We start from the raw sequence: 26571 nt of genomic DNA on the forward strand, positions 1-26571 counted from the left end.
ACCCTAGTGGTGTCATGCTTCATCATTGGGTCACCACGACTCCTAAAAGTCGAGGTGGGCTCAACCACAGTGTTGGGTAGCTCTTTGAGAGATGAAGGATGGGGAATTATAAGATAGAATACCTCAATCAGACCCCTGGTTTCCCTTTATTTGTTGGTCTGGTTGGATCGTTAAAAATTATAATTAAAAGTGGCTCTTATTTGGATTTTAATGGTCCTATGACCCTAGTGCCGACATGTTTCAGTCCATACAGATGGCCATATAGGTCCAGGACTTTCTTCAGGGCTGGGAACAAACCCCCTCTATGTGTGGGGAGTATATAGGAAGGGGAGTCCCTATCCTACCAATGTAGCGAGGGAAGAGTAGCTTCTCCTCGTGTATGTTTCAAGGTATCTCTGTGATGCCAGGCTCCATCCAATTAGGAGGGCTTTGGGCTTCTCGACGGACCGAGAGCTGCTGGTGAGAGGTCTCAGATTATGAGTTCTCCCTTCCTTTCATTATATGGCGGTCTCGGTCATTACACCTCCTTGTGGCTCTTTCCTTGTAGCATCGGATAGTTGCAAGGGGATCGCTCTTTCCGCTCTCGAGGAAGTGCATGAGGGGGGAAGGTGTGTTGGAGTGGCAATACGAGGCTCCTGGCTGCTAGAAGGCAGGGGGTTTGCAGGTGTATCCGGGCATGAAGCTGTGGCCGTATTGATACCCTGTGGAGTCAGATCTGTTGTGACTTGCAATATGTCGCTTACTACCCCCCCCCCCCCCCCCAAGCCAGTTTATCCATTTTTGTAGAAGCCAACTCGCCACTCATAGCCTCAAAGCTAGCGGTGATTAAAGGCTGACATCCCAGGGATTTTTTTAAATAAGTTGTGATAGGGGCCAATGTACTTTCGCAAGGGGGTCTAGCTGCTACTATGTCCTTTTTTAGTACTTTAATCGCTGCCAGTTTTACCCTTGGCCTCCTGTAATTCTCGCTTCAAGGCATCCTGCTTGAGCGCGTCGGGTTTCCTCTGCCAGAGAGGTACTGAGGTTGAGCCCTGTTGTGCACCAGAGTTCACAATGTTCACGTTGTTAACAGAGATTTTTGGCTTAGTTACATGGCCCCCCTTACCAGACATGTTCAGCGTTGGTCCCGAAAAGCAGATTCTGGGCCCAGTGATTCTTTCCTCGTTTACCGGACTTTGCCCGTTTTTCGCGGTAGAGCTGCGCACCAGACCTTCACTCTGCCTGTGCCGGTGTAAGAAGCCTGTCAGCTTCAACTTCGTTGACGGCCCAAACTTTCTATTGGGTCCGCGATGCAATCCTCTACTCGGCTGGCCTATGCGGGCTTGCTCAGACCTGCTAGCATCCATGAGGTCAGAGCCCGGCCGAGATCGCCACGATGAGGCAGTAGCAGCCGCGGAAGACTGCAGTCCAACTGGAGAGAGCAGGTAAGGACAACGAACACACTTTCTTTTTGTTGTGTGTTGCGCATGCCTCTTCAAATAGTATCCTTTTTCCATCAGCGCGCATCAGAGCTTCATAACGGGATAGATGGTAGATAATTTTGATTCAGTCTGGGGATGCTCGGCGGAGCATCACTACGGTGAAGCTAGCCGGACGCCATCTTGCCTCCTACAACTGGAGGGCAGTTGCCTTAAAGGCCAGATGGATTGTTCTCAACTCCAAAATGCTGATGTGATGACACTGTTCTATTGGTGGCCAAATCTTCACATCCCTAGTTGATCCCTAGAACAAAAGGGTTTGTTTATCACCCCTGTGAGCTCTTGGTAGGAAATAAAGTAGCCTGCCACAGGTGGACATCCACCATTCACCACTGCCGATCCTGTGCAGCATTGTCAAAAATCCGGAGCCAAGAGGCACATCAGTTGCTAAGCCCATTGGAGGCAAAAGTTACAAAGAACGGGCCACGTGTCAATCAGCATTAGGCACTAGCGGAATACACAAGGCACCAATCCCAAAAATAAAATGCCTCAGAATTAGTAATACTAGAACTAATGCCCACTCATGAAATATCATGATCATGTTCCAGAGCCTTTAACATCACAGTGTCCAGGTTGACTTCCATAAACAGAATCCTCTGCACGTACTGATGATGGGATTTCAATTTTTTGATCGAGAACCATAGGGTGAGAAGCAAAGAAAAGATCACCCATTGTGGTCACAGATAAGCAGAGGAAAGCTTTCCTTCAGTATCCAGTAATCAAGATAAAAGAATACGTGTATCCATGATCAATAAAAATGGGCAGTGATCACAACCAGAATCTTTGCAAGCGCTGGGCGGGCGTGGGGAAGTGAAGTTCAGAACAATGTATTGAAAAAGCTCTACCCTTACCACAAAATTGAGGTAATGTCAATGGGACTGCAGGGTCAGCACATGGAAGTAGGGGTCCTGAAAGTACAAGAACATCATTTAAATCAGGATATGGGACAGTATCAACATTTTGAACTTCTCATTCCTGAGGAATGCAACCAAGAGTCTGAGGTACAAGACCATCCTCAGCCGCCTGTACTTGCCTGGGGCCAGGAGGGAATAACATCCCATACCCCTCCCAACATTAGGCACCACCTTGAGTGTTCCCTTGTCCAGCAACATCTGAATCTCACTGGAAAGTATAACATCATGATCTGTGGGCATCTTGTGGGTAGGCTGGGGTAGCTAAGTTCACAATGGAAGGGTGCATCCAATTAGAACAATACGATGCATCCTACTAACCAGACGTAATTTCACACCAGCGGAAGGTCTCAGATGGCAGTTTAAGGCCTGTCGCTGTCAGGTTGCTTAAGCAACCTGACAGCGACAAGTAGAAAGGAGGAAAATAAGCATACTTGTGGGTAACCTCAGCCCCTAACACGTCCTCTGCCCTTAAAGACACAAAATCATTGGGCTGGCTGTTGTACAGACTGCAACTGATGCTTCTGTATGTAGGTGCAGCTCCTCAAGTAACCACAGAATTTTCATAATTTTTGGTAGAACTGGCAAGTGGAGGAGAGCAGCCCCAGAGAATGAACCGCAGCTCTACTATCCTTGATGCACTGTAGCGTGGAATCCACCTTTTCACACAGCAGCCTGGCCCCTTCAAATGATCTAGGCATAGAGAATCTAGGATGTTTCCAGAAAGCCTGGTTGCATATATCCAACCGTGACATCGAAATATGGCACTAGTGCCGACAGCCTAGGCAACACAGTCCAGATCAAGAGTGTCTCCCAATGTCCTGGCTGTCTTGAACAGCTAGGGAAAAGGTGTTCCAGCAGTCCTCCAGTCGGACAGGGCCTGGGTATAGTGACCGAGGAGACACACAGTTTTAAAGGATTGGTGCATCAGGCTAGCTGAAGAGAATATTTTCTTGCACATGGAATTAATTTTCTGCTACTTTCTTGTCCAGAAGTGCAGTTGGGAATGCTTTCGTATTGAAATATGTACTGTAAACACCTAAACAATAAGCTTTCAGGAGTTCGACGCTGCTTAACAAGGTTAGATCAACAGCAAAGGTCTATGGCACCAATCAAAGGGTAAACATACTGGTGGCGACGATCGAGGTCTGGGGCAGACTCCTATGAGGGACTCAGTTGGGGCATTGTAGAATGGAAGCAAAGGCTTCAAATATGCCAGATATTTCTTAAAAGACTGGCTTTAATCACCACAGTAGGCAACCAGCGCATCTGCAGCTTAATGCATCACCATCACACTTTTTTCAGTTGGGGCCACAATCGCATATTTTAATTGAGTTTCATACAATATGTCTAGACCACTGGCATTTTGGAGGTCAAGATATAGGCCAGCATCAGTAAAAGAGGGGGGAGCAAATTATCTGCCTCCTCAGCAACATTCTCTGTATGTAAAGATCCTTTTTATAAGGAGCAAGTTCCAGACCTTAAACAATATTGTGGCAAGATCTGAAGTCGGTCTCCATCTTCCTGAAATACTGCTATTAAGGCAGGTGAACTGGAGGATAATCATTCTCAAAGGGAGGCTGTGCATTGGTTATTTGTTTGTGTGCCTTGGAGCCCCATTTACTGATGTCAGCTCCGATTCTGTGGAGTGGGAAGTGGAGCTAAAGTTGAATGAACCGGTGCCAGTACAGAACTAACCGGCAAGGAGGCCAAAGCCTAACAGTGGGAAGTGGTACAGGTATAGGCTGAATAGGGTGATCTACACTGGGGAAAGAAACCACTGCCAGAAGATAAACTGGTCACCATTACAAATCTGCGCAGATCTGAAAGCGCTCCCCTGGGACCCGGGATAATTTTGCAAAGAGGCAGCATGGCCACAAACGTCCGCAGAGTTGATAGTGGGCTCGGATATTCAGAGAGCATCAGCTCCAGAATGAGAATTGGATCCAAATCAGATTTTGATGCCGGAATCAGCCCCTTTGAGCTCCAACTGTGTGCCTTTTCCTGGGAATGTGAATGTCACGGAGGCAGAGACTCACTGCGACTTCTTGTGAATGCGTTTGGACTTGCATTTTTACTTTGTCCAGTACTTACCTAAAGAAAGCAAGTGGGAATGGAACCAGGAATAGGCATGCAACTTTGAACATGCCTGCCTCACTTCTTATGTTCTACAAAGTAGAATTTGGCTTCCTGAGCCTTGATGGCCTTCAAGTACATAAAGGAGCATTTATCATAGAACTAGGAGTCATGTTTAGTGCCAAAATATCAGAGGCAAAAATCATGCAGGCCTGTAACCAACATCTGCTTGCAAGTACGGCATGTTTTAGATCCTGTTGTTTTAAGGGGAGACATTCCTGCACTCTGTCAGTTGTAGAGATTGGAACACTCTAAATGAACCCAAGTAGGTAGGAGTGGAGCTATTGCTCCTCACTGAATGGTGTGTAAAATGAGGAACCAACGTCAGAACACAGGGTCACCTATATGATGCTCCATGTCCTATTACCCGCAAGTGGGACAGAATCATGCGAAGGCCAATGGCACATCTGCCTGCATTCAAGAGCGATTGCAGAAAGTTTTCCATATCTAATCAAGCACCAGAGAAGTCTCAAGGTGAGGAATGTGCAGTTTGAAGTATACATAAAAACATATCTCACACATCAAATATTCAGAAACTTTGTGAATTCGCAAATGCATCATGTGCAAGTGTTCATATTATTTAACTCTTGAACCACTTTGAAACTGATACAATCTCGTATATAGGTCATCTTTTACCTGACAGCAGAGAGCTTCTCTCCTTTCTTCCAGTCCCAGAGAACAATGGTGTGATTGTCATCTATCCCAACAGAAGCCAAGCGCTTGCCATCAGCTGGGGAAAGAAGAAACATCAACAAGGTAACTTTTCACTTATGAAAGTTGGAATAATCAGTTACATTTGCTTTTAGCGCTTGGTGTTGTCATTTACTATTGGCATCACGCAATACAATATTTTATGTGCAAATATTCCTCAGTATGAAAATAATGTAAAATAAAAATAAAAACAACAACAGTTTCACCACATAAATAGAAAAAAGGTTGTGGGGAAGTTATAGTTCGGTTCAAAATTTACACACACAAAACCATAGAAATGCACCTGTTATATTTACAGATATATCAACATACTTTAACTCATGCCCTAAGAAAACTATAACTCTGCCCCTCCCTGCTTACGGGAGCAATGTTTTCCTCTGTTTCCCTGCACGCATGTTTACATGCAAGGGAATAGATGAAAACTCAGCTTTCTGCAGCTCGGAGCTGTTTGACAGCTCTGACTTGCAGAAAGCAGAGTTAAGTTTGCTGTTGCTTGGTGAGATCTATCAGATCCCACCAAGAAAAATCAAATAGTTACATCCTGAGGGTGGGTACCTAGGGAGGTAGCAGAAGTGGTGGTCCCCAGGGCCATAAATGGTTCCACGTGGGGGGGCCGTGCGGCGTTAACTTATTTCAGCCCTGAGAAGGTGGCAGTCCCCAGGACTGCAGTAGGGCTGTGTGGGCCCCTGCATGAATCTGATATGTTTTGCCCCGGGGAGGAGACGGGCCCTAGTGCATTAATTTAACTCGATTTGCCCCAGAGAGGTGGACCAGCTGAAGTGAGTGGCAAACTAGTTTTGAAAATTTCTTGAGGATTCGTCAAATGGTGCCAAAGGTATTGGCAAAACAAATAAAGCCTTTCCTATGGAAACTAAGTCCTAACTGTAACTACCTACTGGCCATCGCCAGTAGGAAATATATTCACTGAAAAACAAAGGCTAAAGGGATGTTATGTTATGTTATGTTAATTAATTTATAGAGCGCGTCTGTTACCCGTGGGTGTCCTGGTGCTATCTGCTATCCTGAGGAGAAAAGACGAGTAGCACGGTCCGGAGGTGGTTCTAAAACAACCAGGATTTAAGCATTTTTCTGAATGGAAGCAACTCCGTGCAGCTCCTCAGATAAAAGGGGAGCTGGTTCCATAGTTTTGCTGCGCCCACCACAAAGCTTTTACCGCCCCAACTGGCTTTTTTCACTGATGGTACTCTTACTAGTTTTTGAGCTGATGAACGTAACGGTCTGGTAGGTAGATACCATTGAAGTTGGTCCTGTAGGTAGCATGGTCCCTGATTCTGAAGTGATTTGAAGACAAGGCACATAGATTTAAAGTGTACTCATTGTCTTACAGGCAACCAGTGGAGTTTGCAGATTTCACTAGAGATGAGGGAGCATTTGGGAATGTCTGAAATCAGCCTAGCAGCTGTGTTCTGCAGCATCTGTAGCCTATGCAACAGCCTCTCTTGGATGTTTAAATAGAGGCTGTTGCAATAGTCAAGTCTTGACATAACCAGTGCCGTAACCACCGTCTGTCGACTCTCCTTAGGCAGGAAAGGGAGGATTTTCTTAGTAGTTCTGATAGTGAACATCGTGGATGACACCACAGCGTTAACCTGTTTTCTCATGTCCAGTCTGTCATCTAAATACAGTCCCAAGTTTTTCACTTGTGTGGAGGGTACAGGCAGAGGTCCCAAAGAGTCCGGCCAGCATTCTGGGGTCCACATGTTAATATCATTACCAAATAGAATGACCTTAGTCTTGTCAGAGTTTAATTTAAGACAAATACTGGCCATCCATGATCCAACTGCTTCCATACAATCGTGTAGCTTGTGGCTAACCGCTCCTTCTAGTCCTGGAAGGAGGGATACCACTATCTGCGTATCGTCCGCATAGGAGGTAAGGTGGAATCCAAAAGATCTTATCAATGGAGCCAGGGACGATATGTACACGTTAAATAGGGTTGGAATTAATGATGATCCCTGTGGGACCCCACAGGGAAGTTGAAAAGGGGCCGAACAAAACTCTCCAAGGGCTACTATCTGCCTACGGTCAGAGAGGAAAGACCTTAAGACCTTCCAGGCAGAGTTCTTTACTCCGCAGGCTGACAAACGGTCCATCAAAAGATCATGATGAACCGTTTCAAACGCTGCGGAGAGATCCAGCATGATCATTGCTGCTTTACCCCCCTGATCCAAAGTTTTCCTAATTTCGTCAGTAGATTTTAAGAGGGCAGTTTCTGTACTGTGGCCCTCCCGAAAGCCGTATTGCGTACAGTCAAGCACCTCAGCGTCTTGCAGATAACTGCTCAGATGTCTGTTAATCCATTTCTCCAGCATTTTGGCTGGGAAAGGTAGGCGAGAGATAGGTCTAAAGTTGCGAATGTCTGTTGAGTCCAGATTTGTTTTTTTTAGCAACGGGATCAAGGAGGCCGTCTTCCAATACGCTGGAGAACTTCCCATCCCCAGTACCATATTAAAAAGGGGAGTCAGAGCCATAGTAAAAATTTGAGGGATCAATTTGGCTATTTTAACAGGGTAAGGGTCATAGGGGGAGCCTGATTTCAAATTTTGCAGAAGTGTAGCTGTATCTGTATTGGCTAGCGGAGGGAATTCAGTCAGAAAGTATTGCGTTTGCGAGGCCATATTAATATCTGTGCCTGGTTCATGAGGGAGACCATTGTTAGAATTATTAAAAGATGAAAAGATGTCCTCGACTTTATCTAAAAAGTGATTGGCAATACTTAAGTGAAAATGTCAGTTATAATGTACTGTTTTAAACTAACAAAAACCACTCATCCCCTAAAGTAACTATAACTTGCGCCCTCGCATGGAGCAGAGTGCAGTAGCGTGAAAAAGTCATGCTTTTTTGCCCTGATCACCCCCATTTTTTGACTGATACTGGTGGTAACTAACTAGGACTGTGCCCTGGGCTCTGCTGCCAAGGCCAGTGCTCTGATTAAAAAGGTATATGGTAATTAGGTATAATTACAATTGGCAATGACAGACCCCTGTAAGTCCCTAGAATATAATAAGGCAAGGGGAATTCAAACTATATACAAGTCCCTAGTGTTAGACCTGATACTCAAGTTAGTGTTTCACTAAAGGTCTTGCTTTTTCCTCCTGGGTTTTGCTGATTCTTTTTAGGTGGCCTTAGGGCTCTGGACACTTTCCCACTGTAAATGCAGTGTGAAAGTGCATGCGCGCCCATCCTACACATGCTAGGAAGTGGTACTTACTGGATGTTTTTAAATATGTCTCAAGACTGCCATTGCTGTCCTCTGTGTGCGCACTTGCACCTATTATGTTTTTAAACACGTCCCAAGCATGCTATTGCAAGCTTGTGTGTGTGCATGTATGCCTTTCTAAACCTCTGGCCACTCCTGAGGGGACCTTTCACCACCCCTAAAGCACCCCTAGTGTAAGTCTTGTGGAGTGAACAAGTGATATGTGAAAGGCAAGGCAGTTACAAATGTGTGTTCCCTGTCCAGGTAGTGAAGAATACCCATGTGCGCTTTCTCTACCTATAAGGTTTACTCTTCCCATAGATTAACATGGGGGAATGGTTGAAATTACTTCAGGCTACAATAATGACTTGCCGTGAAGCAGCCTCATAATGTTTCCTATCATTGGATTCACAATGGCAACCCCTCTTCTGTGGTAAAGGTGGCTTTGTCCCTAATAGCTTAGAAATGACACTTCCAGAAAGTGGGCATTTCTCTGCTCTAAATCTCTTTGTGTGCCTTTCAGTTTGACTCCAGTCCACGCTGGAAGCTATGGGAGCACATCTGTACATTCCCAAGCAACCACTATAAACACTGGACATGCAATTGTAATGACGGGCCTCTGCCATTTGTGGGCCTGGCTGGATAGACTTGGAGGGAGAGGTTTTGACACTTGGCCTCTGGGAAGCCGGATCATGACAGCACTAAAGATTAAGATCAGCATTCCACGGCCTCTTGGCAGACAGGACTGAAATTTAAGGGAGACATGTGAGGTTCAAAAGAAACCCTCTGAACCACCTCCTACGTCAAAGGTACACTACAGTATAATATTGGTGCCATACTTCAGTAGGGCAGAGATACACTTGTGGGGACGTGGGACCAGACATCCTGGAACCGCGTGGTGCAGACAGCCATAGGAATCTTTTGTGCACAAGGATGATTACTTCCATTGGAAGGGACTGCATACCCTTCCTGAATAGTGGCTGGCTTGGGCTGATTACCTGCTGCTGTGTGCCACTGTTGCAGGGATTCTGCCCAAGAACAGAACTATGCATAGGATTATGGGACCTTAGTGTGTAGGAACTGAGTCATCCTACCACCTTAGTACCCATGAGCCCAGGACTGACTAGCTATAGTATCTCACTTGCCCTCCTACTCACTCACAGAGAAACAAGTGATTAGACACCTCAGAACACAACATTCCCGAATCTCTCAGGACTTGCGGTTGTAAGACACACCCTTTCGCTCCCACTCTTGTGCCTGTCCACAATCAGAACTGACAGAGACACAAACCTGTTTAAAATATTTATTTTAACTAACATGCTCTAACATGCAGTATACATGCCACAACAAGCAGGAAAATGCATAATACAAATTAAGTCAGCATAGCAGCTAGTCCATAAATCATGAAGGGAGATATCATCATGAACAGACAATAGAGCCTAACCTCCCTCCCTTGCAAAGAAGAAGCATTATTAAATATTGGAAGATCTCTGGGTTTTGCCTGCAAACCCAATACCTTAGACTATAGATGGTAGTTCTACATCATAGGTGCTGTCTCGGTCTTCTCCCTGGAAAGTTCCCTCTCCAAGTGGGTGCCCCCTATGCATGTATCCCAATAATACTAAAGTACGATTTCCAAACAACAGCTGCATTGTTATATTTTGTCTAGGTGAAGGGGCGCTGCTTCTCAATCTTGCTCACAATTTTCAGACTAAATCCCAGGAACTGGCAGAGAATGCACACAGCAGACAGTTCTCATGTGAAAAGTACGAACAAAGTCTTTGCAAAAATAAAGCCTGTAGTAATGTGCACAAAGCTGCGTACTGTCTGCAGAACTCATGCTAACTTAGTGAAGACAACAACATCCCCTTAGGCCACGTGACAACCTCCCCTTGGTCAGGTCAGTAGCTGCGAGGTAAACAGAACTCAAAGGGAAGCAGAGGCAAAGCGGGAGGATTAAAGGCAAAATTGTTGTAAATGTTCCGAGCTGAACGAATGGTGCACAAAGAAAAAAAATCACTAATAGATAAAAAATAAAAGTCCATAGTGACGTTTCCCTGGTCTCATTTACAGTGGTTCCCCGTAATCAAAAATATCACAGTAAAAGTGGAATGCCATTAGCTCCAACACGCCGTCAGAACCGACCATTGTAAAAAGGTATGCCATTCAATTAAGTAAGTCGAATGAGCAGACATGCTCCTCATTTTCCAGAAGCTGCCAGAAGCATTTCAGGGCAACCTGTGTTAAATTCGATGAAACTCTGATCCAGTGACTGAATCTCATTTGATGTTCTCGCCACCTGCAATTCGTAGGTCTCATGAGCTGATTTGGGAGCGACTTCTTGTTGAAACAATATCGCTTTGAGTCTGCTTAGCTTATTGAAATCTGTTTTTAAAGTTGGAATGGAAGGCCACAGCAAACTATCTACAATTCCATGTGGGGGTGGAAAGAGAACATTGCTAAAACATGTAACACATTGTGAAATTGTTACTATTTACGGGATGCTTGCCCGTAAGCTGCATCAGTTGTGGTTATTTAGAATAAGATAACTGCTGTTAGAAAGCAGAGTCAGTGTGGCAATAATTGCCGGGACCGGTGTCCCTTTTAAAAAACAAGCCAAATTAGGGGCTAAAATATTGTGAGTACCGTGGAGTTTTACTTGTTTACAGACTAGCAAGTGACATACCATAGAATCACAATCCTCCCCTGAAAGGAATAGCTCTTTGTCCGCCCGTTGACAGTGAAATGTGAAAGGTAAGGACCATAATTCATGAATAAAGCTACTTCCAAGGGGTTCATATCTACCTACTGGATAATGTTTCAAGAATGCTGTGAACTAGAACAGTAAAATGGGCAACAAAATAACCCTGTGTATTAACCACACAGCAAAATGAGTTTCTGTTACTGAGAATGGCAACTGTTCTTGTTTCTCAATGTGTAACATTGTGTAAGTTGCGTGCCTCATTGACATAAGCTTCTGTATATCTGTCAAGGTAAACGGCAAAAACAGGGCATAAACATTCAAATAATCCCATGGCACTTTCCCACTTTTCAACGTTTGCAATGTCCAACCGAATTGTATAACAGAGCGCAACTGATTTTGACCATGATACAATACAGACACTTCATTCTGAACAATGTCAATGACAGATGATATGATATTATCTAAAGTATATATATGAGAAGACAAAGTGTGAATACTGTTATCAACCATGGCAAAAACGTTTTCCAAATTTGCCGCACGTGTACAGCAACTTCCATCTGGGACAGTTTCCAAAATTAATTTATGCAGCATATGCAAAATGTTTAGTGCGAAGGGATTTCGGACCTAAAAGGAAATCACCAGATCAATGTCACTTGACAAGAGGGAAAGGTGTTGTTTCACAGATGACAATGTGGAATGTTCTAACCATTGCTGACACAATTCGCCTACTGAATATGTAGTAACAGTATGGGAATGAAGAAAACGAGGATCAGGTCTACTGAGTGTGAACCCTCTGGAGGTATTAGAAAAGCGTAACTGACAAGAATTGGTATTAGTGGGCCACACTAACCAACCCAAAGGATCAATATTGGAGGAGTTGAGAGTACCATTTTAAAACATTTCATTCAATTTGTCAAGTGTATGGTTGGTATATGTCCGCCATGTGTCATAGACAGGCAAAGACGGAATTGAGGGTGTATTCAAATTTTATATCAGTGGCCAGACTAAAATATGTAGTTTGTTAAACAGTACGATTAAAAAAAATCAACTCACAATGTAAAGATTCAGTTTCCTGCACCTGCCAGTATTTGGTACCTCATAATGATTTTAAATCAATCATGTCCTTCCAATAATTATATCCCTTTAAAGATAAGTCGGTTATGAAGGATGAAGAATAATATACCAATGTAGTATGGGTCAGCATGAATTTTGGGCGCATAGGCAAATTCAATTGTAATATTATAACTTTGGGTCAGCAAGATTTTAACCGGAAAAATATACAAATGTATTTTTCTGTGTTATTGAGCTCCCCAAGAATGGTTTCGGGCAATGTTCCCATTGTGTATAAGGAAAAGGTTGTCTCTGAGTGTTGGATTTGTGTAAGAAAAAAAGAATGACCATAATGTTGGTAACAGAATAAATCAACATGATTTGCAGACTTTAAATACAAATCTTCCGTTTCAAACGCAGTATAATATTTTAAGTCTGAAAACAGTGAGTAAACTGCGTTAATATCCCAGTCATCGAAGTGTATTCCGGTCATAATAACATCATCCAAAGAAACTCGAAATACGAATGGAATTTGAAAGTTTCCGTAGGACCATAAACTTCTCATGGTACCTTATCCCAAACGATACCATCAACAATTGGGAATGCTGAAATATTTACTAGGGCCTGATCACTTTTCATTTTATGAGACGAAATGTGTGGGTCCAGAACTCTGTCCACCAAGTCTACAGCAGAGAGTTCAGGTAAGTAATGGTTATTTATCAATAAGTAAAACTGTCATGAAACCAATGCACATGGAGAGAAACACCATCATAAGCACCAGCCAGATGTATGTCCGAGGGGGAACAAGGTAAGTTCTTTTAAAACAGGAGATAAAAACACAAACACGTGTTGTGGCTCCGCCTCAGAGGAAGACGAATAAGATGAATCACAAGAAAAGTTATCTATGTCCATATAATAACCACTGGACCCTAGACGAAATGATGGGTATTGCTCTTCATTTGAATCTGAATACATTGTACTTTCAGCAATGTCAACTATAATTTCGACTTGTGAGGTGGCATACTCATTTTCCACAGTGGTAGACGAGGAGGGTAAAACAGGTAACAAATCAATTGAAGTCTCCATCTACCCTTCATGTTGTTGTGGAGTTATCAGGGAGACAGAAGTCATTGGATGAACAGAAACATACCGTTGAGGAATGCTTGTGGGCATACTATTGAGTATCTGCCATATGGTGTAACTTGACATGCTTGATAAAAAAAAAATCGATTCTCCTTTCGACCAGGCAGCGGAGGTAAAAATCACAGTACGGGTACCCTTCAATCCAAGGACTGGAACTGGTGCATGGTATGAAGGACCAAATTCTTTTTTGTTCTCCACCTTTTCTCACACCAGATCTTCAACTTTAGGAAGCCAGCCTGTTACGGGAATCAGCACCACTGCATCTGTGGATGAGGGCATATGGTCTTTCGCCAGCGTGTCATAAGTCTTTTGTAGATCCTGTAACATAGCACAATGGTTATCTACGTCAAACGTTGCGGCAGCCACCACAACACCTAGACCATCAAGGTCTGGCACAAACATTTTAATACCAAAGAGCAATTTGTATGGGGTTCACCCACCCAGAGATCTTCTAGAGAAATTATTAAGTGCACATTGGACTGCATAAAGAGGAGTCAGCCAGCCCCTGCGAGTACCTAATAGTCTAGCTATCAAAGATTGCTTTAAGTCACGGTTCATGCGCTCCACAACAGAATTGCCCTCAGGCCGATATGGAGACAAGAATTGCACCTGCACCCCCAAAGACTTCATCGCATCACAGTAAGCCTTAGATGCAAAAGTTAGACCTTGGTCAGAAAGGAAGGCGCCACAGGCAAGAGTCCCTACAAAGGCACACAAATCTTTTATAACAGTTTGAGCGCCAGCATTGTGTTGTGGGCAAACCCAAAGGAATCTAGTGCAAGAATCCACTGCAACCAAAATACATATAAAAGCAGTGTCAGATGTTAAAAGACCGCAGTGATCAAGGTAAATACAACAAAATGGCTGATTTGAAATGAAAAGTTAAGTATGTGATGGGCGTGAAACAGTAGAACGTTTCATTTGTTGACAAATGTCATAAGAAAGAACATATTTATGTGCCTGCTGATATAACCCACGCTACCAAAAACGTAGCTGTAAAAGCGAAATTGGCGCTGTCATGCCAGCATGGGCAGAAGCCACACCTTCATGTGTGGCAACGATCGGAGAGAATGAATATGTTCATATTGTAAAAACTCCTGTGTCTGCAAAGAAGGATAAAGATAACATTGACATCAGCAGACATCAATGAACTAGCCCATTGTATCAAATGTAGATGTAAAGCCTTAGAATTTGGAACACTCGCCTTCGTGACAGCTTCTAAAGCATTCAGAAAAGGGGGTGGTGATGAACAGAGTGCCTGAATTAAGCAGACCACTCTTACCCAGTCCAAAGATCAGGGCTTGATCCATCACCGTTTTTTAGCTCACTGCACCATCCCAGCTCAGAACTTGGCTATATGCAAATTAGTCTGTTCCTGTCCCAGTGCATGATGGGAACAGGGCAAACCAAACTACCAAGCCAATTCTTATACTGGGAAGGAAACAAGCTTCCGGGGACCGGTTTCTGCCATTTCAGGCGTCGTCGGCCCGGCTTGCTTGAATCCTGATGGTGCAATGAGCAAGGGACTCACATCTGAGTATACCCTCCCACGCTTATAGTGGACAAAATGATTCAGAAAAGGGGGTGGTGATGAACAGAGTGCCTGAATTAAGCAGACCACTCTTACCCAGTCCAAAGATCAGGGCTTGATCCATCACCGTTTTTTAGCTCACTGCACCATCCCAGCTCAGAACTTGGCAATATGGATCTTTGGACTGGGTAAGAGTGGTCTGCTTAATTCAGACACTCTGTTCACCACCACCCCCTTTTCTGAATCGTTTTTGGCAACTATAGGTGTGGCAGGGTATACTCAGACATGAGTCCCTTGCTCACTGCTCCATCAGGATTCAAGCAAGCCGGGCCGACGAGGCTGAAATGCCAGAAACCGGTCCCCGGTAGCTTGTTTCCTTTCTGGTGAAGAATTGGCTTGGTAGTTTGGTCTGCCCTGTTCCCATGATGCACTGGGCCAGGGACAGACTAATTTGCATATAGCCAGGTTCTGAGCTGGGATGGGGCAGTGAGCTAAATAACGGTGATGGATCAAGCCCTGATCTTTGGACTGGGTAAGAGTGGTCTGCTTAATTCAGACACTCTGTTCATCACCACCCCCTTTTCTGAATCGTTTTTGGCCACTATAGGTGTGGCAGGGTATACTGAGACGTGAGTCCCTTGCTCACTGCTCCATCAGGATTCAAGCAAGCCGGGCCGACGAGGCTGAAATGCCAGAAACCGGTCCCCGGTAGCTTGTCTCCTTTCTGGTGAAGAATTGGCTTGGTAGTTTGGTCTGCCCTGTTCCCATGATGCACTGGGCCAGGGACAGACTAATTTGCATATAGCCAGGTTCTGAGCTGGGATGGGGCAGTGAGCTAAATAACGGTGATGGATCAAGCCCTGATCTTTGGACTGGGTAAGAGTGGTCTGCTTAATTCAGACACTCTGTTCATCACCACCCCCTTTTTTTAATCGTTTTTGGCCACTATAGGTGTGGCAGGGTATACTCAGACATGAGTCCCTTGCTCACTGCTCCATCAGGATTCAAGCAAGCCGGGCCGACGAGGCTGAAATGCCAGAAACCGGTCCCCGGTAGCTTGTCTCGTTTCTGGTGAAGAATTGGCTCGGTAGTTTGGTCTGCCCTGTTCCCATGATGCACTGGGCCAGGAACAGACTAATTTGCATATAGCCAGGTTCTGAGCTGGGATGGGGCAGTGAGCTAAATAACGGTGATGGATCAAGCCCTGATCTTTGGACTGGGTAAGAGTGGTCTGCTTAATTCAGACACTCTGTTCATCACCACCCCCTTTTCTGAATCGTTTTTGGCCACTATAGGTGTGGCAGGGTATACTCAGACATGAGTCCCTTGCTCACTGCTCCATCAGGATTCAAGCAAGCCGGGCCGACGAGGCTGAAATGCCAGAAACCGGTCCCCGGTAGCTTGTCTCCTTTCTGGTGAAGAATTGGCTTGGTAGTTTCGTCTGCCCTGTTCCCATGATGCACTGGGCCAGGGACAGACTAATTTGCATATAGCCAGGTTCTGAGCTGGGATGGGGCAGTGAGCTAAATAACGGTGATGGATCAAGCCCTGATCTTTGGACTGGGTAAGAGTGGTCTGCTTAATTCAGACACTCTGTTCATCACCACCCCCTTTTCTGAATCGTTTTTGGCCACTATAGGTGTGGCAGGGTATACTCAGACATGAGTCCCTTGCTCACTGCTCCATCAGGATTCAAGCAAGCCGGGCCGACGAGGCTGAAATGCCAGAAACCGGTCCCCGGTAGCTTGTCTCCTTTCTGGTGAAGAATTGGCTTGGTAGTTTGGTCTGCCCTGTTCCCATGATGCACTGGGCCAGGGACAGACTAATTTGCATATAGCCAGGTTCTGAGCTGGGATGGGGCAGTGAGCTAAATAACGGTGATGGATCAAGCCCTGATCTTTGGACTGGGTAAGAGTGGTCTGCTTAATTCAGACACTCTGTTCATCACCACCCCCTTTTCTGAATCGTTTTTGGCCACTATAGGTGTGGCAGGGTATACTCAGACATGACTCCCTTGCTCACTGCTCCATCAGGATTCAAGCAAGCCGGGCCGACGAGGCTGAAATGCCAGAAACCGGTCCCCGGTAGCTTGTCTCCTTTCTGGTGAAGAATTGGCTTGGTAGTTTGGTCTGCCCTGTTCCCATGATGCACTGGGCCAGGGACAGACTAATTTGCATATAGCCAGGTTCTGAGCTGGGATAGGGCAGTGAGCTAAATAACGGTGATGGATCAAGCCCTGATCTTTGGACTGGGTAAGAGTGGTCTGCTTAATTCAGACACTCTGTTCATCACCACCCCCTTTTCTGAATAGCTTCTAAAGCAGGCACTGGCAAAATCATGAAAATGTGTTTTTCCTGAGCCAGAGAGCGTTCTTTTAGAATCGGCATCTGTACAGAGGTAAAAAAAAAACTCAGCTCTGCTGGAGTATACAAATACGATTTATAAGCAATGGGGACCGTGTCCCCTTCATTGAAAGTCACGTGAGTAAAACTTAATGCTCCTGGTACAATCCGTATGGCCAAATCTGTGGTATTGTCTCTTGTTAACAAGAACTGAGTCACAAGCCGATCAGACTGCAAAGACCTTAGTACTGTGGTATGTTCCGGAAGCCAACTGGAAGAAGAAAAAGAGGGTTGTATCAATTCATAAAGCGGTTTGATATGCTGGGCATAATCAGGAATGTAAGTCCTCCAAAATTAAACAAACCCAGCAAAGATTGCAATTTTCTAACAATATATGGAGGTTGCAATTGAGTACATTTCTCCGGAAAGTGGGGGGCCAACCCCCTACCTCCGTTATTAAGTTCATAACCAAGGAAAAATACAGCAAAGAAGGCTATATGCGATTTAGCAAAACTGAATTTGAAGCCTAAGTTAGAAAAGTGTGAGATAATGAGGTCCACATGCACAAGATGCAGATTTAAATCATCATCCATCAAGTAAATGTCATCGACGTATGAGAAGGCGTCAGGGTCAATCTCATGCAAAATCGACACAATGCATGCTGCAAACACACCAGGGCTATTAATCCCATAGGCAATCTTGCATATCTTTTCTGCTTGCCTAGCGTGCTGAATGCAGTTAAGTCACGGCTTTCAAGAGCCAAAGTGTGACTGAAAAATCCATTGGAAATATCCAAAGTAGTTTTATGTTTTTTCTAACAATGTTGTTAACTAATGCAGAGCTATGAGTGTTCTGAACCGCAAAGGTACGAACAAGACTGTTTAAATGTCTGTAGTCTAAAACAATACGCTATAAACCGTCCGGTTTCAATATCGGAAAAATAGGATTATTCATCGACGAAACACAGCGTTCAATGACACCCTGATATTCCAACCTGGTAAGAATCTCACCAAATGACGCTTTAGCATCATGTTTAGTTGGATATTGGGGTTGGGGCTGCGGTGTAGAACGCAAAAGAATTACATGATCTGGTGAACCCCTGTCCCAACCCGTTTGATTGATATAATGCAGGAGCCAGTGCTAGCTCCCACTCCGCTGCATAAGCAAGTCTAGCCTCTTCTGCGACATACTGCGATAAGCTCAGGAGAATAACACCCTCCTCTTTAGCGGATGCAAGAACAAAAGGGGGAGGCCAGTCAAGCTCCACCAACAAAAAAGAAGATGTAAGGTTATCCCAAAATAATGCTTTAATAGTGCGTTTAATATCACCTTCAATTTGGAGGCCTACTTCATAAAGCCTATCAGGAGGGCAACATGAGTCTGGACTTCCAAGACCAATTACGCAACTGCAAGTTTTATGTATTAAGAACTGTGCAAAATGCATGTGCGGCAAGCTGGAGGGCAAGAATTGATTAAATAATGAATTGGAGCATCATACTCACCGACTAGAGGGAAAAATTAATACTGCAGGAACTACTCATACCAGCATGCTTTGTTTCTGCAAAATACATCAGGGACAATAAATAGCTGACACTGATTAAATGTTTGAGTGGTCTGTAGTAATTGGATGCCACAAACTAGCCTATGATCAAGGACATTGGCTGTCCAAAACGCATAGGGCAAGAAATATTGCAGATGCATTCGCCGGTTTTGCCAAAATACTAGAAACCTGCTGGGGAATGCAGCTTCTCTTCAGGACAAAAATAGAAACATATTGATATATGTCACACACACACACACACATACTCACACGCCATCAAACGGTATCCACATAAATCAATATTCAAAGTGTCCTCTTCATCCTGCAGGAACTAATTGGTAGGGATTGGAAGGGGATGGTCTAGGTTTTCTCCTAGTCCCTCCCCTACCAACCCCCACTTCCTGGTTCCATTTCAGACAGCTCCTCCATCTCACAAATACTTATCTATCCAAGAGAAGCCTTGTTAGATAAAATAGCATAATGGCAATGCCGCACCAAGGAATTAGACGTAGCTGGGATTTTCTTAGCTTGAAAATAGCCGCTCTCTGAAACCGCTCCCGGCAGGTGGGAAAATATGTAGACGGAATCATCGTCATTACGGAAACTTAGCGCTTCTGGCTGGGCATTCTGGCACCATCAACTAACACTGCATCTGCATGAGTCATGGAGTCCAGGACGATGGCTGGCAATGTGAGGGGCCTGACATGGCAATTTCATTTTACTAACAGGAGCTGTGATATCTGACTGGGCTGCGGATCGCAGGTGACCCTGTTGGTCTTACTGAGTACTGAACTGATCTACCAACAGTGGTGCTAACCCAGGAATGTGCCCACCAGCTGCATTACTGGAAGTTGCCAGTGGCTGGGACTGGCCACATGGTGGAGACGGCAAAGAGGGATGTAGAGAGCCCCATAAACATATATTGCTGGACCTGGCACATGGTGTGTGACCGGCACACTGAGTGAGACATGGGGGCTGTCTGGCACCCCATGACCATACTTTTTGCTTGCATACAAGAGCTTGTTGCCCAGGACTGTGACCTTGACCGTGCCTTCTGCCTCATACCAGCTCCACACCAGCTGAGTATGATGTGCTGTTCTACCTACCTCGAGGTATCAAAGTATCTGGGATAGGATTACCTCATGGCTGAATGCTGAAGAGATAGCCAAACAGATATGCTATGTTCCATTGACCCTGTGGCATTGTTCACTGGTGTTGTGTGCCTGCCCGTGTCGCTGGACTTTGGCTTACTGTCACGGTCCCACTTGTTTAACTGTTCACTTTATTTACTATCACAGGACACTTCTAGTGGAACACTTACACCTGGGAAGCAGTGTCCTTTTGACTGGGACATCAGACTCGGCTCATGGGCCCATTATCTCTAGGTCACACAGAAAACCTATACACCACACTGTGAAAGGAAACCACATCGGTGCCCAACAAAAGCTCCTTGCGAGAGTCACAGTTTTCCCAATGCTCAGAATCTCAACTGTAAGTATACCTCAAAACCTGTGAGAGAGTTGTTTTCTGAGGCCCTGGTGGGTGGGAATCACCCTTGACCATTGGCTTTGGCTAAAGCCCTTGATGTCACACACAATACTCTCATGAAAGAACTTTGCAACATTAGTACAGGCATTGGTAAGATAGAACTGAAGGCCACCAAAAATTCTGAGCAGGTGAAATTGACAGGCTCAGATCTGGGCACATTCCACACATGTCTCCATTCCACCAAAGGCTGGATACAGCAGGAATGTGGCTTAGTGTGGTGGAGGAACGATTGGAATCCTTGCCAGACTGGGGTCCAGAAATGTGGAAATTCAAGAGTAAACTGAAAGCTGTGAAAAACTTTTCTCAGCACAACGTGTGGTTCAATAGCATAACCGTATAGGCTAAATATGATGACATGTTGGCGTTCATGATGAACTTTGGCTTCAAACGCTGTGCATTAAGTTTTGTGAACCCCTCGAGATCCACAGGACCCATTGTAAATTCCCTAGGAATGCATCCAGAAACAATATGCCCCGTCCAATGAAAGTACAGTTCGTTTGACACCAACATATCAAAATCATCCGACAGGCCGCAAGGAAAAAAAAAGGCCCAGTTCCTCCTCGAAAGCTCCATGATACAAGTATCAACTGATTACCTGCTAGACATCAATGCGAAGAGGAGATGTTCCCTGGTAGTGTATTCATGCCTAAAATTTTTGGAACATCAAGTATGGCCTTACTAACGTTGCCAAGATGATCATGACCGTTGAGAACAGGCCCTCTGAACACGATGATCCTAAGCACCTTGACATAACCTTTGATGCCTTTGAGACCCCTTACATGGAGGTGTCTGCTGCTGCTTCGGTCTTGTCAACTGACCTGCAACATTCACAATTCTTCTACTTACTACTGCCAACTGGCAATATGATTGTACCGTTGTTGTTCAGAAAGAAAGCCTGAATAGAATTGTGAACCCCCGCACATTACCTTAATTCTTGTACATTTTGGTTGATCATTTGTTTCAGCTTTAACCTTCTCTAAGGCTACTGTTGGTCCTCAGAAGTTCCTTTGATGCTTTGTGCCCTGAAAATGCCTTGGAGGATTGAACATGCATTTGCATTTAGTTCTCTGCTTCCCTTTTGCTGGGGACTATATTGTGTTTCTTTTAACCTCTTATGACTATGTTGACTTTCTTTTCCTGCAATTTTATTTATAGGGCTTGCTTGCTACTGTTATGCCATATGTGGTCAAAGTGGCCCTGTTGGCATCTAGTCGCTTTTGCTGTTGGTCACTTCTGGGGAAGTTTGTTTCAGCCTCTCCCACATGTTGCTCCTTTCCCATGCCCCTATTCTGCACTTTGAGATATTCATGTGGACCTCCATGATTATTCCCTGACCTTTGTTACCCAGTCAAATATACCCTACCCTTGGCAGCCCTGAGTCTCCCAGGCTGATGGAAGTTGGGGCAATGATTATAGGTTGTTTTAACTCTTTATTTTTCATGTGTTGTCATAAAACAAAAACAGGCGTGACATATTCACTATCCGTTACAACGTAACAACCATTATGCAGTGAGGCCAGAGCGGCATTTGCCAGAACATGGGATTGATGTGCCCCCACAAGGATGCATTATTTCCATGATAGGGACATCAGCATCCCCCCCCCCCTCCATGGGGTCAAATGAGCCAGTATTCAAGGTACTTGGCCATCCAATACCATTGTGGGATCTCCCTTCTCCTTATCCAGACACCAGCACCTTTCAGGTATAAATATACCAACGTTGCCTTAAGCAAACACACAGTGGTTTGGAGCAGAGCGGCCATCTACTTGCCCGGGAGCTCAGCTGATGCGAGAGCCGAAGGAAGCCGCCCCTCCCTTTTTGACGCACGGAGAAAGACGCTGTCTTTTTCTCCAGCCGAGAAAATCCAGCTCCGGTGTTTCCAGTCACCCTTGCGGGTTGCTGGGATATCGAGTCCTGAGAGAGAGAGATACAAGACCTCCTTCATTCTAAGAACCAAGGTACGGAGCGGACTAACCCCTTAAGAGAATTCTTGATTCCGATCCTTGGCAAAAACCCAACTTAAATTAAAACTGCAACTTACTTACTCCTGCCCACGTATTAGGCTTAGGTCAGGTACACCGGGGTAGGCGTATATTAGAAGCACCAGTTGAGTACGTTAGTCAATGTTTTTATGTATGTATATATTTCATCCATTTTAAAGTATCATATGGCTAAAAAACCATATCAATGCTTTTACAGTATTATTTCATAATACTCCTTTTACTGTACGCACTTTACTTCATGATAAGTATTGCAATTGTGGCAATTCATTTCTCTTGCATGAGAAAGAAGACTGCTCAATAAATAACACCTTTTATTGAAAACGCCCGTCTCTCTATTTCTCTGCACTCTGGTGAAACTAAGTACGCACGATTGACTGAGTGAAATAACTGTCTATTGTTTTCACACAACTCTAGAGATACACTCTTTATGCTGAGGGAGCAAAGTTGTCATGTTATATGGTTGTCAGAAGCTAATCCCTTCTTGTCTAAATCAGGAGAGTTAACTGTTTCCTGAACATTCGAGAAAGTTTCTAGTGACCTCTGAGCTAGCTGGCAAAACTAATTAAGTCTAATATAGTCAGTAGAGACCTAGTCGACCTCAGTCCTACGTCTACACTGCTGTTTATATTATTCCAATGCGCAGAGCCTATTGGGAATATAGGAACTACACTACATGGCGCCCAACGTTTGGTAAGGCGATAATCTAACGCAAGACATTAGAGTAACTCAGTCGTGCTTTTTCACACAGACCCTTTTTCCCGTAAATACTCCAAAAGAGGTCTGGAGTGGGTAGAACGTTAAGATCCGCCGGAACTTAGTAGGAAGAGATTCCTATGTATTAGTTTTTGGTTTAGTCCACGTTGAAGGATACAGTGTTCCAAAATATTGTGCACCTAATCTTTGTTTCCCTTGAAACTTGATCTGCAACAAAACTTTCAGTCAGCAAATGGCGGAAAGTGACGATGAAAGGGAGAAAGCTAAAATAGCAGCTCAACTCCTAGCGGATGACACAAGTCTCCAAGAAAATTACCCGAATGCTATAATCATTCCGGTAAATGTAAGAAAAACTATAACTAAAAAACTTATAGAAAATGGAGTATCATCACGAGGTGGTACAGTCATATTCGTGGTAGAGGCACCTGAATATCGGCAGACAGAGGTATTCTATTCATGGATACATTTTCCAGCAGCACACGCTGTGACACACAAATTCCACTATTACAAAATAGGGGAACCTCTGGATGAATATGCTCCTTTCGAGGACGTTGAAATCCCACTAACTTACCAAGAGCACCTGCTCTGGTTTAATGGCGCCCTAAAACATCAAAATCACATCAGCAGGCCCGGTCCACTATGTAGACCAGGAGCCACGTGGCCGGTTCTAGCCAGCTACACACCAAATCCTGACATTGGAAAAATGTCAAGCGAAGAACATTTAGTTAAAATAAAAGAATTAACACAGGCATATAGAGAATTAGTTCAATTGGCAATGGAGGATATAACATACCTCCAGAAATTGAAAGAAACAGATATAGCAGAACAACCTTTTGAACTTGCCAGAATCATAGAAAAATCCTATGAAGAACTAGGTAGAGATAGTTTGGGTGGGAAACCAGTAAAACCCCAACTAACTGAAAAACCTGAAAAAACATTTATTAAAAATAATTTAAACACTCCAAAAAAGAGTTGGGATGGAAATAAACAATCCACTCCCAGAGAAAAACGTTTCCAATCCAGAGGAAGGTCTCCTCAACGGAGAGAAAGATCTCCGGACCGAGGACACAAGTCTCCCCAGAGGGAGCCCGCTGAGAAAAGATACAACCTTAGAGATAGGGATAAATTAAGAAAACCTGACAGATAACAAAATATTGATACACGTCCCTCTCGATCTTTTCAGACTTCCTCACAGAAATCGGAAAGAAGAGGACGGTCAGAACACATGGAAGAGCACGTCAAGTCCAAAGACAAGGAAACTGCTCATCAAAGTAAAAAATTACAATTTCCAAAGAAGAAGGTAGCTAGTATTAAAATCAAACATGCCGAGGATTCTGAGGACACAACTGAAAAACGGAGAGTGGGCCCAGACAATGCTAGACAGCGCAGCAGAAGTGACCATAGCTCGCAAGATCCTGATGAATCTTCTGGAGACAGTGGACACGAATGAATACATTCAAGTCGAAACTGCAGACACCAGAGTTAGCAAACCCCATAAGTTATACAAAATAACATTAGGTATAGAGGGGGACAAGACTAGGAAAGTAAGGGGTCTCTTTTGGGATAACCTTTCGAAAGGCTATGACATCCTGTTAGCTGAGAAAGACTGGCCACCAGAGTTTGTCAGGGAGTGCCCTCATGGCGAAGAAATGATTATGCCTGCCTTCTCAAATCACATTCCAATTCATAAAAAATACACATTTGCAAAAAATGGGCAGTAGCCCAAGCTCCTGCATTATATAAAAATCATATAGGATGGGATGAGGATTCTCCCCCTCACTAAATCCAGTTAAAAAAATCAACCCACTGCACAAAGGCAGTACCCAGTTAAACAAGAAGCTAAAAAGCAAGTCAGGGAGATCTTAGATCAACTTGAATATCAGGGGGTGATTAAAACATGCACCTCATAAATGAACAATCCTTTGTTTCCCGTCTCCAAGCCAGACGATTCATATCGTCCAGTTTTGGACTACAGACACCTCAACTCCTGTTGCAAAACATTGCAGTACAAAACTCACAAAGTGCAGCACTAATGAATAACATCGTGCGCAAAAAATATAAAACAACATTAGATATCTCTAATGGATTCTTTTGTCAAAACATTGCACCTGAAAGCAGGTATTTGACCGCTTTCTCAATAATGGGGTCGCAAAAACACTTCTGTCGACTCCCACAGGGATTCAAGAATAGCCCAGGATTATTCTCAGCGAGAGTAACAGAGTTACTACAAATATATGATGATGAGGCATTATCTTATGTCCATGACATCTATCTCACAGATGATGACCTGGAGACTCACTTGAAAAGAGTGAACACCATAAACCTTGGGTTCGCAGCTGAGGGTTACAAATTCAACTTTAAAAAGTCACGAATTGCCCATCTAACTGTCCTGTTTTTAGGATATGAATGATCAAGTGAAGGCAAAAGCCTAGCAGCCAACTTCTTAGAGAAGTGTACTGTACTCCAAGCACCTAAAACGCTGAAGAACTTACAATCAATACTAGGTTTCCTGAATTTCGGAAGAACATACATTCTAAATTATGCAGAGAGGGTTAAACCTCCCTATGAATTAATAAAACCTGATTTCAAACCAATCAATTGGACTCAGAAACACACAGAAATTTTAAGATCATTGCAAACAGACATGTTAGCTAAAACTAAATTGCAAACTCGCGAAAACGTACCCAACCTTGTAATCCGAGTCATCCCAGGAAGATGCGGATTCACGTACCTAACCTCTAATGAGGGAGAAACGGTACCAATAGCTTACAAATCACATTTGTACACACAAGCTGAAATGAAATTCAGTTCTACTGAAAAAATTCTAATAGAGGTTCAAACTGCTGTAGCAAAAGAAAGAGCCCAAGGCAGAAGAATAACTGTTTTAACAGCAGAATCAGCCCTTGAGGCATTAACAACTCCACGCAATCTGAATGCTGTGGCATTAGATCCAAAATGGATACAATGGGAAAACTCTCTTGCTGCAGAAGACGTGAAGCACTATTTTGACCCAAAAATGAAAAAACTAGAATCTAGAATATGAAGAAGAATATCCTCTGCCAATCGAAATTCTGCCTCTCGAACAGTACACATGTGTAATCTACATGGACAGATTTGCACAACACTACGATGTAGAGGAAAAATCCTACAACGCAGCGTGCGCGATTGTTAAAGGTCGCTGGCGCTTTGGTAAATTCAGACCAATAATCACCAAAACTGAATCACTCAGAAACTGTTCAGCTCAGCGAGCTCAAATAAGATCTTTAAAGATGGCGCTGGAAAATGCCGATCGTGAATTCCCGACACTAATAGTGTGCGATTCGCATTTCTGCGTCAAGTCTTACAATAATGACATGCAGACCTGGATTCAAAACGGTTACAAAGATGACATGGGTGCCACAATAAAGCATAAAAAGCTCTGGGAACAAGTAGTTCTTTTGCAGAAAGAACTACAAAAGACTCACGTGATACATACACTGAGTCATCGACGTGATGGCGTTCACGTTGCAGGGAATTCATTGGCTAACAGAGCCACAGCGGA

The 26571-nt window shown here is 44.1% G+C and overlaps 1 protein-coding gene across 7 annotated transcripts in view; it reads right to left on the bottom strand.

Moving 5' to 3' along the window:
• EML5 (EMAP like 5) overlaps positions 1-26571 on the bottom strand; it is a 1317369-nt gene that overhangs the window by 613702 nt on the left and 677096 nt on the right. For all 7 annotated transcript variants that reach the window (XR_013600929.1, XR_013600930.1, XR_013600931.1 and 4 more), the window contains exon 16: positions 5162-5255. Coding sequence is in view for 4 of the 7 variants with exons in the window: in XM_078660021.1 (XP_078516147.1) it covers positions 5162-5255 (94 nt within the window). In the remaining 3 variants the exon portion in view is untranslated. The remainder of the gene's footprint in view (positions 1-5161; positions 5256-26571) is intronic.

This window comes from Lissotriton helveticus, chromosome 9 (assembly GCF_964261635.1).
Source record: "Lissotriton helveticus chromosome 9, aLisHel1.1, whole genome shotgun sequence".
Taxonomy (NCBI): domain Eukaryota; kingdom Metazoa; phylum Chordata; class Amphibia; order Caudata; family Salamandridae; genus Lissotriton; species Lissotriton helveticus.